Genomic DNA, 14151 nt, shown 5'->3' with positions numbered 1-14151 from the left:
TCATTTTATTTATTTTTATTTTTTTATTTTTATTTTTTAAAATCTTTTATTTTATTTTATTTATTTGACAGAGATCACAAGTAGGCAGAGAGGGAGGCAGAGAGAGAGGGGGAAGCAGGCTCCCCGCTGAGCGGAGAGCCCGATGCGGGGCTCGATCCCAGGACCCTGAGATCATGACCGGAGCCAAAGGCAGAGGCTTTAACCCACTGAGCCACCCAGGTGCCCCTCATTTTATTTATTTTTAAAATCAAATTCATTGCGGTATAATCTGCATACAATAAAAATGTACCCACTTTAAGGAAATGCCCCTGGGGTCTACCCTGAGCCGATCTTGACTGACAGGCGGTGTGTGGCATCTATGGGACACTGGGGCTAGAGCTCACCTTTTTGGTCTTCACAGGTGAGGGAGGCAGCAACTTGCCAAGGCCCCATCCCTCCTGGAAGCAAGACACTCCTTACCCCTCTCACCAAGCCAGGAAGCATCACGTGCCAGGGACCCCAGAACCAGGAGGGAGTGAAGCCGTGAACCGAGTGGGGAGCCTGCCCCTGGTTTCTGGGAGGCTCGGTCAGCAAGTGCGGACTTCAGTCAGGTTCTGGTGCCTATAGCTGCTCTCCAGCCTTGAATGCGCTGCCAAGCCTCTTTAAGCTGGTTTTCTTACCCGACTGAACGGCAAATACCTCTGCAGGACGCAGGTAAAAATGAAATGAGACAGCCCATCACGAGGAAGCCAAGATATGGGGCTCTCCTCATGCCAGCCACGACTACCCACGGCATCCCTTGGGTGCCTGCCACCCGGGATCATCTCCTAGCTGACACATTCATACCCACTCTGGGTCTGAAAGGCACAACGGCCAAAAACGGGCGGTTGAGGCAAAAGTGTATTTAAGGGAAGGCTCCCAGCACCACTTTCACCCGGGTTCGACAAGTGGCGTCTCTCTCCGCAGAGGCCAGGTTACCACTCCCTCTGCATCTTCTGCCCAGGGCCCAGGGGAACGAGGGCATCCATCACGGCCCCATTCCACTGCCCGGCACCGCGATGGGGCTGCCGGTCCAGGCTGAAATGCCACTTCAAAGGTGTACAGGTCCATTCTGACCCATCGCTCTATCTTTCACATCTGAAAATGGTCCAAGGTCGTTCCATGTGCTCCTCAGTCAGGTCACAGAACAGCAGGAGACATTCCTTTGGCAAAAAAGGACACACTTTTGTCCTGTATCTTGTACTGGTAAGTGAGGCTCCGGTCCCGCTGGGCTGTAGGCTGTGATGGTGTCCGCCAGAGGATCCTCAGCTACAGGGACAAGGAGAAGAATGAAAGAAAAGCAGAGCTCCCACGTCCCTGCCTCCTCCATCACCTGCGACTGAGGCCTCTAGGGGGTCCCAGTCACCTGCCACGCAGCCATGCGACCCACTTCGGAAACAAAGCTTATTACCAGCTGACTAAAACTAACCCTTCGGTCTAGGAGTGGTATCTGCTCGTTACAGAAAATGTGTAAGAGATGGAAAAAGAAAAACAGCCATCCAGGGAAAAACCGCTTAAGTGCTTTTATGTTCTCTTTCGGTCTTTTTTCTGTGTGTGGTTTTGTTGGCTACACTGATTCTGAAAATCAACTCGTGAGAGTCAGTACATTCAATCAGGCTCAGGAAGGCTAGAAGTTTATTCTGATGATGTCTCAATGCTAGGCATGTGAGAACGCTCCGGGGGCCTGGCCTCAGAGAACCCCCTCTGAACCCTTTCTTCACACGGTGCACACAGGCGCCACCAACACAGCATCCCTGGGCTTGCCCTTTTGTTTTCTTTTCTAACTCTGGGCCAAAACTCTCACCCATGCTTAATGGGTCAAGAGTGGTCAATGTCAAGGTAACCTGGAAGCCGTGGCAGGGGCTTTGGGGGATATTCCGAGAGAGAAGTTCTAGAAGGCAGAGAACCCCTTGGGTGGGGGTAGAACCTGACCTCCTTCCCAAGACAGGACTCTAAGCTTCTGCTCGAGTTCTCAAACATTCTGGTCAGAGGCAGCAGCGGGGGCGGCAGCAACCCCAGCCATGGGTATGGTCCTCCCAGGTCTGTAGTTTAAAAGGAGCAGCACTGCCGAGTATACCAAGCCTGCTGTGGCCCTGCAGAGGCCTTCCGCTGCTGGACAGCAGAATTCTGCTCCAGATGGCGGTTTCCTTTTTAGAAGTCCTACCTCGGGCACAAATGGGACCACTGTGGAAAACATGCACTGCTGCACGAGGCTAGCCCCATCTGGAGCAGACTCTATTTTGCATTCACACAACTCCTGAAGTTTCCCTTGTACCCGAAGGAACGCCCCAACCTAACAACCCCTAGGGCCTGACACCATCCCACGTAAGGTCTCGGCTCAGGCACAGAAGCAGCAACTTGTGCCCCATGAGCCCCTGCACACCTGTCCGTGCACATCCCTGCAGAAGCCCGTAGCCAGGCCCTCGGCCCGCAGGATCAGGTGGCTCTGGTGACTAAGGCCATTCAAGAGGATGTCACTCTCCTCATCCTCGGCGTCTCCACTGTCGTGTACCAGGGCCACGATGTTTCCCTGCAACAGAGAGTCAAGTTGAGAAGCTGCTCCTCCAGGCAGGGCCATCAGGGGGCACTGGGGTTTCAGGGCCTCCAATCCTCTGCACGCTACTGCTGTGGCTAGGAAGGATGCCTGCTTATGCTCCAAGACCCTAATTCCAGCCTCGCGAGCACATACAACCAGCTCAGTCCCTCTTAAACCAAGCTCAGCTTGGCCTGTGGTCCTCCATGTTAGCAGAAAGTACCACCTTTCCGCCAGGCTCCCGTTCTTCCAGTCTGCGGCTCCTGAATGCTCAGCACGTGCCAGACCACAGTGGGGATCAGAGGGCAGTGGTGTAGGCCTGGAGACAACACAGGACACAGGCCAGGAGAAAAGGCAGCATGGGGGACTGAGGGAGCCCAGGAAGAGGCATCCTATCTGGCCCAGGGGAGAGGGTCAGGAGATGGACGCACATGAGCAGAGGCAGAAGGGCAGGTAGGAGTTGGCCAACCAGAACCACAGGGGGAGGTTGACCCGCTGAAGGGGATACCCTGTAAGTCCTTTCAGAGGCACACTGTCCAGTCATTAAAAAGAAGAAAGCAGACCTGAGTGTTCTGTTCTTAGGCAACGGACACCAAGATACAGATGTGATATGAAATGGCATGGCAGGTGACCAGCGACGTGAAGAAAAACACAGACACACACTACATAAAACACGTTCACAATTGCACAGACTCTCGGGAAAGATATCCACATGCGGAAAGAGACTGCTACTTTGTACCACTCTTTGTGCTATTTACTTTTTTCTTTCTTAAACTATTCTCAAGTTTTACTTTTTCAACTGAAAGAGGTATTTTTACAAAACGAGGGTAGCAGCAGGCCACAGAACAAGCTAAGCTGCAGGCAGTATGCCTGCCTCCGTGTGGCTGATCACTCCCTCCACACCGTTTCTGTTCCCTCCTCCTCCCATTCTCTCTGTCGCCCAGCTCCCGGCCCCATGACTGCAGCCCCGTGGCCCCTGGAGTTCCCCCGAGCCTAGCTGCCAGGCAGGCCCTTGCACAGGAGGGTTCAACATGCCTTGCGGGGAACATGCAGCCCCAGCTGACTCCACTAGCTCACCCCAACCTCTGCCCAGCACCACAGCCTGACCACGGCACTGAGGGCCACAGGCTCCTGCCAGGGGCACCATCACATGCTAAAGAACAGTCGCCGGGGGCCAGATGCTGTGTGGGTGTGTTGCAAGCTTCGTATCACTAAACTCCTGCCATTGGGTTCCCGTGAGGCAGGCACCGAAGCCATTCCTATATCGTATAGATGGGTCTACTCCCATGGCTCTGTGTCGGCAAAATCCCCATTTTTGCCTCATCATTTGACACTAACAGTTATATCCTATACTTGCATCACATCTCACAATGTTTTTACAGCAGCTTATACCTCAACTGATCTTCAAATCCCATGCAGAGTGACAATGACTTCTCTCAGGACACGAGGCAATGTGTGCCAGAGCTAGGACTACTGTAGTACCACACACGACTGACTATCGTCAAGACAGTACCAGTCAACCTTTTCATTTGGAGGCCTTTATTTTTTAGCAGTGGCAAGTAGGGGAGTGGAGGATGGCAGACCAAAAGATTTCTGGGCCTACCAGCATAAAGCCAAACCCCAAGGCGAATCCACAAGAAAGAGCACTGCAAGCAAGGGAGGTGTGGACCCGCCTGGGCCCATGGAGGTCAGAGGCGGGAGCACAGAGAGCAGGCCGATCAATACCTTTTGTTCCCAGCACACGGCAACTCTGCAGTAGTGCATGAAGTCCAACACAGCCACTGCCCCCAGGCCCAGGCTCAGCAGCACACTGAGGTCGTCCACCAGCAGGACCGGGTACCTCCATGCGGCCTGTCCGTCCTCCAGGGGCTTCAGAGCCTCTCGGACAAACTCATACAGGGGCTGCAGGTTCCCCGCATCAGCCTCCCTGGAACATCAAGCACGGCGCATCAGAGAGTTCTCTCTCTACGAATGTTTACTGGGACCGAGCAGCCTCACAGGAACGGGCTGGGAGGAGGCCAAGAACTGGATCGCAGGCCTTGGCCGAAGGGGTTCCTGATTTGGTTGGAAAGAAAAGGTATGCATGCGTACACGAGCGAGCTGTGCTTCAAACATTCCTTGAGGCCTAGGAGGTACAAAGCACCGGGGGACACAAAATAAACAGCCTCCCTGACCCTCAAGAGACACCATGCCACCCCTCCACCTAACAGCTAAAGCATCGGAAGATTAACCTGGATTAGGCAGGCAGGAGAAGCCTTCCCGGGAGGCCATCATGGGGACAAAAAGCTAAACAGCAATTCAGGTGACCTAGCGGTGAGGGACCAAGGTCTAAGGGCTGTTTGTGTACCGAACAGATTCCTCCTGTTTCTGAATAAGCCTCCCCAGTGACTACCCTGGGCGGCCACCTCCCAGCAACAGAGGCTCAAAAAGCACCAGAGCACAAGGCCTAGGCACCAGCCCACACCCCAGGTCTGAGCTCCGCTAACAGCAAGGACAGCAACTTCCCACAGCCTGGGGGTGAAGTGTAACCAGGCCCGTCGCTCAGACGAAGACACCCAGGTTCGGAGATGGTAAAGGCTACGTGCAAGATCACACGCACAGGGTCGGGGCACGGGGCCTTCTGACTCTACACCGCCTTCCAGCCACTGCATAAGGCCCAGTCTTGTGGGAGGCGGGGAGAGCTCCCGCAGGGACTCTCTTGTGGAGCAAAGGAGAGCAGCCACGTTGGGGGGCTACACAGAGCTGTGTTTACGTCTGACACTCATAAAGGACAAGAAACAGGAAAACCAGTCTCAGAATAGCAAACCCAGGATCAACAGATTTTTTCTTAAAGGGCCAACAGTAAAATTTGAGGCTTGTGGGTCCTATGGTCTCTGTCTCAACAACTTAGCCCTGCCGCTGGAGTGCAAAACAGCCAGGACAATATGCAAACAAGGGAATGCAGCTATCCTAATAAAACTTTATCTACAGGGGTACCTGGTTGGCTCAGTGGGTTAAGCCTCTGCCTTTGGCTTAGGTCATGATCTCAGGGTCCTGGGATCGAGCCCCGCATCAGGCTCTCTGCTCAGCAGGGAGCCTGCTTCCCCTCCCCCCGCCCCCCGCCTGCCTCTCTGCCTACTTGTGATCTCTCTCTCTCAAATAAATAAATAAATATATATTTAAAAAAAAAAAAACTTTATCTACAAAAACAGGTAGCTGACCCACAGGCCGTACTTTGCTGAGCCCTGTACATCGAGCCAAAAACAGAACAAAGGTGTGTGCTAGGGCTCTGAGCCAGGGCTGGAAAAAACATACTGTTCTGCCAAACTCCCAGCAAATAATGCTTTCTATAGCTTTTGGGTCAGCCATACGCCCTCTGGCCCATGAGGCCCATGAGCCAAGGGCTGTCTGATGAAGCCACAACACCAGGGAAGCGTCTGCCTTCTGGAGCCAGCTCCATCGACTCACACGCCACATGCCAGGGACAAGGAATCACAGGGCAAGCCTGATCTGGGTCCCCCACCCAGTGGGTACTTCTGGGCAGGGCTGCGGGCTGACTGACCTGAGGAACTGCAGGGGGTGTGGCTCTGCCTGAGACCGGAAGAAGACATCCACCGAAGACTTAAGTCCCTCGAGGAACACAAGCTGCCCACATTCCCGGGCTGCAGTCAGGCTGACACCCTAAACAACACGGGAGAGTGAATCACGGTGCCTTGCAGGCGAACCCACCCCAGCAGCCAGACTCCAGCTCACAAGAGGGCACAGGACACATTCTAAGCCCCGTAACCGTGCACCTGCCCATCTTCGGTTGGGGCCCATGCCTTCTTTCCTCTGGGTGTTCCCATCCCACTAGCCCCACTGTGCTCAGGTCTGCCTTTATATTTAATGGTCACTTCGCAAAGAACTAACATTTTGCTTACACGTCCGTTTGCATGACGGCTCAATACTTGGCTTTAATTTGCAATAGTATCGTGAAGTGTATCATAAACTCTTCAAATGTACATATTTACCAAGTTAAGCACATTTAGAAACGATAATAATGACAGTAAAATGGTGGGAGAATGACCAAGGTCTGAAAAACGCTGGCTGCAGAAGAAAGGGCCAGACGTTGGCTCTGGACCTCACAAACCCTGTCAGGTGCGCCTCAGCGGCACAGGACCTCAGTGGGGCTCTGAAGTTCTCAGTGATATAGCTCCCTGACCGAGCCACAGAGGACGATCTCATCAGCAGCAGGCTCTCCTTCTCCCTCTTCTTCAGAGGCGGCACTCCCACGAGAGCTAGGGCGACACGAACTCCTGACGCACTAGTTCGCAGGTGGACAATGTTTCTCTGCGAAGGGCAAGATAGGCTTCGCAGGCCACGATCTGTGCTGTTACTCCTCAGCTCTGTAGAGTGAGGGCAGCCACACACAATTCATAAACAGATGGGTCAACCCCTTCTCTAGTTCAGGCCTTTTTTTTTTTTTTAAGTTTATTTATTTATTTTTAAAAATAATCTCTACACTCGATATGGGGCTCAAACTCATGATCTCAAGATCAAGAGTCGCATGCTCTTTGGACTGAGCCATCCAGGGGCCCCTAGACCAGAACTTCTCAATAGGGCTCTTCATGACCTAGCCGACTGAGAAGCTCTTGAGTCCCCCGATTATAAGGCAGATCCCAAAGCGCCACTCCAGACTTCCAGAACCAGAAGATCTGCGGGCAGCGCCCAACGATCTGCATTTCGACAAACTCCCAAAGATAGATACAATCTAGATAGGCAGCCCGCTGCTCTATCTGTGCAGAAACAGGTCACATGGAACTCTCTAGACTCCTCATGCCCCTAGGCCAAGTCTCAAGTGTTCATTCACATCCCTGTGTCCTCCACTGGGCAGCGCCATCAGCCCCACAGTGACCCCTGGCAGACAGAAAGACTCCTGCTCGTCATCTTTGCTCTCGCTCATTACCGTTCCGCTAACAGCAGTTCAGTAACACACCCAGAGTATGGAGGCTCACACTCCAGCCCTCCACGTGCCCAAGGCTGTGTGTGCCAGTCCTGCTGTGTCGACGACGACTCAAAGGTGCCAATCTGGACATGAGCGAACACTGATTTCTCATCCAGAAACACAGATGCTGGGTCACAGAGACATGCTTCACAGACATGGAACGTAACGTGTTCTTAACATGACTGCTCTCTCTGAGCTCATGCTCTGACCTCTAACAAAGGAACTTCTTCCTTCTCTGCAGAGGATGGGAAAGAGTCTACCCTCCTCTCATCCTCTCATTTGTTTCTCCCCATCATAGTGACGTGGGCCAAGAGGAAAACTGACATTTCAATACATCACTGCTAATGAGTGGCCTGCTTCTTTCCCTCACTGAGGCGGGCCTACTAAAAATGAAACAAGACCAAAAACAAAAACAAAAACACAAAACAGTAAGCCCCCCCGGTCACAGGTCAGGGATGATGGCCTAGGCTAGGCCAGAAAGTTCACTAGCCTCTTGGCCATCTTATTCTTGCCTGCCTGCACCGATTAAGATGAAGGACAGGCCAAGATGAGATAAGGAACAGGTGACCAAAGCACCTCTCCCCGCATCTGGGGAGATGTAAGCTCTAAACTTAGAGAGTAGGAGGCACTCGGTTTGGTGGTAGACTAAGCTGTGATCTCCAACTCAGCAAAACTAAGATTAAAGCCCACACTGAGAAAGAGAAAATCGTAACTGGTCCAGAGTCAGTAGAGCTGCATTGGATTAACAACAGATGTGGTTCTATAAACTAAATTAATAAAACAGGAAGAGATGCTGCCTTAGCCCTTCAGATAAGGGGTTCAGTACCCTGTGATTTCCTTAGTCACTCTCTTGCTAAGTTCTCTACAACCCAGAGAGGGGACACCAGCCTTGGCCCCACTCACACCGGCGTGACCCACATACTCAGGGACTGCACCTCAGAGGTCTACAATATTTACCAGCTTCCTTCCCACGATATTGTAGTGACTGAAGGACTGGACGAGTGCCACAAAGCAGACTTTACAATTAGCTAGAAAACAAAACAAACAGATTTTTAGTGAAGTCTTCACTTACAATCACTCTCATACAGTTCACACTTCTGGATACAAAAGCACTGGGGCAGGTCTAGACAGACTCAAGGCCTTGCAATATGACATACCCAATTTCATTCTAAGATGCACATTTTCTCATATATGATAATAATGTCTTATTTCATCGAACCTGAGATGTAATTCTGTTCCATGTACTACTAGGTATACCTTACTTTGTTCTATTGTAAACCAATGGTGGTTTTTTTTTTTAAGATTTTTATTTATTTGATAGAGAGAATGATCATAAGTAGGCAGAGAGGCAGGCAGAGAGAGAGGGGGAAGCAGGCTCCCCACTGAGCAGAGAGCACGATGTGGGGTTCGATCCTAGGACCCCAAGATCATGACCTGAGCTGAAGGCAGAGGCCTAACCCACTGAGCCACCCAGGTGCCTCATCCAACTGTGATTTTTAAAAAACATTATTTGAGACGCGTGGGTGGCTTAGTCGGTTAGGAGTCTGCCTTTGACTCAGGTCTTGATCCCAGGGTCCTGGGGTCGAGTCCTACATCAGGTTCCTTGCTCAGCAAGGAGCCCGCTTCTCCCTCTGCCTGCCACTCCCCCTGCTTATGCTTGTGCTCTCCAATCTCTCCTTGAAAAATAAATAAATAAAATATTTAAAAATAAATAAATAAATAAATAAAATTTTCTGTTTACTGTTGGCATACAGAAATACAACTGATTTTTTAAAAAACTGGTCTTATATCCAAGAAGTTATAAGAGGAACACAAAGAGGCCCTAGCTACCTTACAGAACACAATTAGTTCTAATAATTTATCTGTAGATTCTCTTGCTCTTTCAGTGCTGACGATAACATCATCTGGAAAAGAAAACAATTTTCAAAGCTGTAAATTATTACAGCTAAGAGTGCCAAACGTCTACCCTCTATCCTGGCCTGGCTCAGCAGGGGCTCAAGAAGCAATCAGTTGATAAATGAGTCTCTTTTTCATCGGCTGTTTTCTTCTTCTAATCTGCTTCTGTCTATAAATTGCAGTGGCCCTACAGTTTCCCTCCCTATGTTCTTTAGGAAGCAACTTGTCAATGGATCCAGGGCCCAAGGACCTCAAGTACACAAGGACCAAGGAGCAACTAAATCAGGAGGCCACAAGAGTCTCTGTGAGACTGCACACACTGTTGGTGGAGAAGAGAAGATACGACATGGATACAGAGAGCACGTACCACCCTTTGGGAGGATGGGCAGGGAGCAAGACGGTCAAGTAACCTATGACCTAATAAACAGCCATCTGGCTACCCAAACACCAAAGCCCTGGTTGGTTAATACTATTCCCATTGCGTTTTACCTTAGGTTTCTTTTTCTACAACATCAATGAATCCTGTACCTTTGAGGTAGAAGGAGAGAAAGTGGTGCACAAGGAAGCTGCCGTCTGTCTTGGCATCACAGAGTAGAGTCAGTTTCCCCTAAAAGTTAAGAGGAACACAAAAAGGTGAATTAGACTCCCTGGAAAGAGGTCAGTATCTTACACGCACAGAGACACACACATGGATCACCAAAAAGAAGGAAATAAGTCAAAACAAGGCAAAGAAACAATACTTGAAGTGATTGCTTAAAGTGATTGATTAAATCACTTGTTATAGGTAAGCATATCTCGGCTTCTACTTCTCCAAGGCAAACAGAATGAAGTGCCTCATCTTCCTCATTCACCATGGTACCTCAGGGACCAGTCCTGGGGAGAACAAGATCCTGAACAAAAGAAGCTTTTACTGTCAGAATCCAATAAAAATCACAGCCTGCCAAGATGGGAACGGGCGTTCAAAAAACTAATCTGATCCAACTTAATTCCTATTTCTAATTCTGATACCAATTCTGACCAATAGGGTGGGGGAGAGGGGAGAAGTAGCAGTTGGCAGACCTCCAGTAACAAGGTTCTCATCCCAGTGGCCCTGGATGAGAGCTCTGGTCATGGAAAGTCCTGGAAAAGACTATATCTAAAGAGGGACTCCACAGGGGCTGGCTGCCTTGCTCCAGCCACCTCTAGTTCCCTGTCAAAGGGGAGGCTGGGATCAAATGGTATCTGATAGGACACTTTCATGTTGTGAGTCTTCTTTCACTTATAAAACTTGAAAAATTGCACTATCAGACCTTAAGGGTTACCTCCAGTGCCGTCATTTCCTGGTGTCCACTCTGACCCCCCATTCCTCCACTCCCGCCCTGGGCTGAGCACTCTGGAGGTGCCCGAGGTAACTAGGAAGGTCGCCAGTGCCATCTGCAGGCTTGGGCAACTGACACCACAGGTTCATAAAAAGGTCCGACTGGTACACATGGTGTCTTGGCTGCCTGGTGGAGCTTTCCATTTTCTTGGGAGGACAGAGTTTGTAAAACAAATCAGGTTGGGTTCCCGGAAGAAGGCAGGCCCGGGCTAAAATGTGAAAAATTTCGGGATGCCCCGGAGTACGGAGAAAACAAAGTGGCGGAGCTGTCGTGCCCCAGGCCGACTTGACAGAAGCCTACGCTGGCTGAGAGCAACTCGGAAGAGCAGGACTCAAGACCATGAGGAGGAAAAGGAGCAGCGTTCACTGAGACCTGCACAATGCCGCTGGGACAGAGAGAGAAACTCAGTGCGAATGAGAAGCTAGTCTGCTGGGGAACGGGGAGAATCAAACTCCCGACTCTCAGACAACCTCCTCCTCTGGGCGCCGGGAGCCAGTGACCACGCACAGGGCCCCCGGGTACAGGTCTGGGAACGTAAGCCAATGCAGAGGCAACCAAGCTTCCAGGGCACTTTGAGGGACGCCCAGCCTCCGTAAGCGCCCGCGCCGAGCCCAGGTCCCCTGTCGGCCCTCCCCGGACTACAACTCCCAGGCGCCTCGGTGCCCGCGGACGTCGCATCTTTCCCAAGAATCCACGTGCGCTTCATCCGGGGATGCGGTCGTCCGCCACGCTCCGGGACCCGCCCCCTTCCCGCCGCGCGGCGTTTTACCTGCTCCGCCCTGTCAGGGGTGGTGTTGAGAAGGTTATTGAGTTCTGGGAACATCCCGAGCTCCGGACACAACTGTCCCAGACCGGGAGTCCGGGCTGCGGCGGGGACGATGGAGACCAAAGAGCTGCACACCACTCGGGCCCGCGCGGCGGAAGCGCGCACGCGCAACACCGCTTCCTGGCGCCGCCGCAGCCAATCAGGCAGGCGCCTGGACCTGGGCGCTGCCGGCGCACGCGCGATGGTGCGCTTCCGGCTGGGGTAGGGGCGGGGGCGCAGGTCCTCCGGTGACTTCTTGAGGATCCGCCCGCCAGGCGGTGGTCCCCGAGTACCTGCGCGACGTGTCTCTTCTGCCTTCCCTTGGCCTCGCTCTCTTCCCAGCCCCGGGCCTCGGGACAGTACAGTCCGCCCCTCCACCCGTACCTGTCGAGCTCCTGCTGTGTGTCCCCCAAGTCTCCAAGTTCAGGCTACTTAGGGAGCGGGATGGGTGGGGAGGCCCGCGCTTTCTCGCAAAGCAGAAAACAAACGTAATAATCACGGAATTGTGTATGGAAAAGTTCTTGGGGGAAAAAAAAAGCAGAAGCTGGGTAAGGGAGTAACGGTGGGGTAAGGATAGGTTAGGAATTAAAGAGGTTATCTAGGTAGGCTCACTATGAAAATGTGATCGGAGCACACCTTGCATGCTGCCACTCACGACTTTTGCACCAACTGTGCCTCCCTCCTGGAATGCTGTTCTCCCAGACACTCAGAAGATTTTAAAAATCCCCCACTTGTTCCAGGTCTTTGCTCAGATATCACTAATCTTCGAGGCCTTCTCTGACGATTCTGTTTAAATTGCAAACTGTCCTTTCCCCTTTCCCCTGCTTTCTTTTTTCCATAGCATTTATAGCTAACTTACTATGTATAGTTCTCTTGTACCACAGTGAGCCTCAGAGCACCAAGGACAATCCTATAGTTCGACAAAATCACATTTATTGACTCATTGCAAGGAGAGAAGTAGCATACCAGCATAGAGTCCTGGGACCTCGGGGAGCAAAGGAAAGGTAGTTGTTTCAGGATTTGGGAAAGGATGGAGTTCAGGTGAAATTTAAATGAAGTGGTGTTTGTCGATAGATTGGAAGCAGAGCATAGCTGTGTGTACGGGGTCAACATCTGGCCAGGACTGTAAAGAGGAGCAAGGTTTCCAGTGCTTACCACAAGGTTAAGATACATGTGGATGGGGAGGTTGGGGGGGTGGGTAAAATAGATAAAGGAGGTAACAGTACACTTACATTTTTTTTTTCATATTAAAACACTCATAATTGAAATATTTTTAGGTGCCTGGGTGGCTCGGTCTTTAAATGTCTGCCTTTGGCTCAGGTCATGATCCTGGGGTCCTGGGATCGAGCCCCACACCGGGCTCCCTGCTACACGGGAAGCCTGCTTCTCCCTCTCCCACTACTTGTCCTTCTCTCGCTGTATCTTTCTCTGTCAAATAAATAAAAATCTTTAAAAAATATTTTAATTTTATGTACAATGAGTTGGCATTAAGGTAGGTATTTTGGATGACCCATTCAAGGAAGTTCACTTAATCCCGCTTAATAAAGCCTGTACCCTTCGCATATTGACGGAAACACTGGCAGCAAATATTGAGGCCATTTTTCTGGATCAGACCTTGCTGGTTTGAGCAGATGTGGCCAGAACCCTGGCCATCTTTCCTCAGATGGCTCCAGTAGAGCTCCTGGTGAGCCATCTTGTTCTCTCGGATGCAACAAGGCAGAAGGGAGTGTACGCTTACCTTGACGAGCAGTGAGAAATGTATAGTGAATCATTATATTGGTGAATCATTATATTGTACACCTGAAACTACTATAACATTGTATGTTTATACTTCAATTAAAAAAAAGCTTTTGGGGACACGTAGGTGGCTTAGTTCGTTAAGCATCTACCTTTGGCTCAGGTCATGATCTCGGGGTCCTGGGATCGAGCCCCATATTGGGTTCCCTGCTCAGCTGGAAGTCTGCTTCTCCCTCTCCCTCTGCCTGCCTCTCTGCCTACTTGTGATCCCTCTCTCTCTGTCAAATACATAAATGAAATAATTAAAAATAAATAAATTTCATGTATGTAATTACTCACTTATTTGAAATTCCCCACCTGGGCTGGAAATCTCCGTGTCAAAATTACTTAGATCATCCAGCCAGGAATGGGGCATTATATGCTTACTAGTATGTGAAAGAAGAGCAGCCCCCAGCATCCAGGGGCTAGTTCTTGGTGTTGTCCTGTTTGGCATAAACAATTTCATAAAACAACATCAGGCTGATTATGATGGGTCACGACAAAACTAGTCCACTCCATAGTTACGTTGAACACAAAACAAGAGCAAGTCCAAGCTGCAAACAACCAGACATCCCCGCTCCCAGCTAATGACTACTGCTACTTTACCATCACAGCTTTAGCCTCACTCTTGTCTGCCCTCCCTGTAGATGAGATTAAGGTACCTGATCATAGAATTAACCCTGTTTTGACAGCATCCAAAATCTTCCTCTCAATCACCTAACAAGCCAAATCCTGTAATTATGTTCTAACACTTTTTAAAAAAATATTTTATTTATTTATTTGACAGAGAGAGAGAAAGAGA

The 14151-nt window shown here is 50.7% G+C and overlaps 1 protein-coding gene across 1 annotated transcript; it reads right to left on the bottom strand.

Moving 5' to 3' along the window:
- Nucleotides 1-66: 66 nt before the first annotated feature.
- ELP6 (elongator acetyltransferase complex subunit 6) lies at nt 67-11719 on the bottom strand. The gene is made up of 7 exons (XM_080824870.1): nt 11538-11719; nt 9939-10017; nt 8472-8542; nt 6093-6211; nt 4277-4478; nt 2402-2548; nt 67-1287 (listed from the first exon to the last, which is right to left on the bottom strand). The coding sequence occupies exons 1-7, from the start codon at nt 11589-11591 to the stop codon at nt 1159-1161; spliced, it is 801 nt and encodes a 266-aa protein (XP_080680996.1). The 5' UTR covers nt 11592-11719; the 3' UTR covers nt 67-1158.
- Nucleotides 11720-14151: the final 2432 nt, after the last annotated feature.

This window comes from Martes martes, assembly GCF_963455335.1.
Source record: "Martes martes genome assembly, chromosome: 1".
In the NCBI taxonomy this organism is placed as follows: Eukaryota; Metazoa; Chordata; class Mammalia; order Carnivora; family Mustelidae; genus Martes; species Martes martes.
Note: the sequence above shows the minus strand (reverse complement) of the source record. Positions and strands in the feature narration are given on the sequence as shown.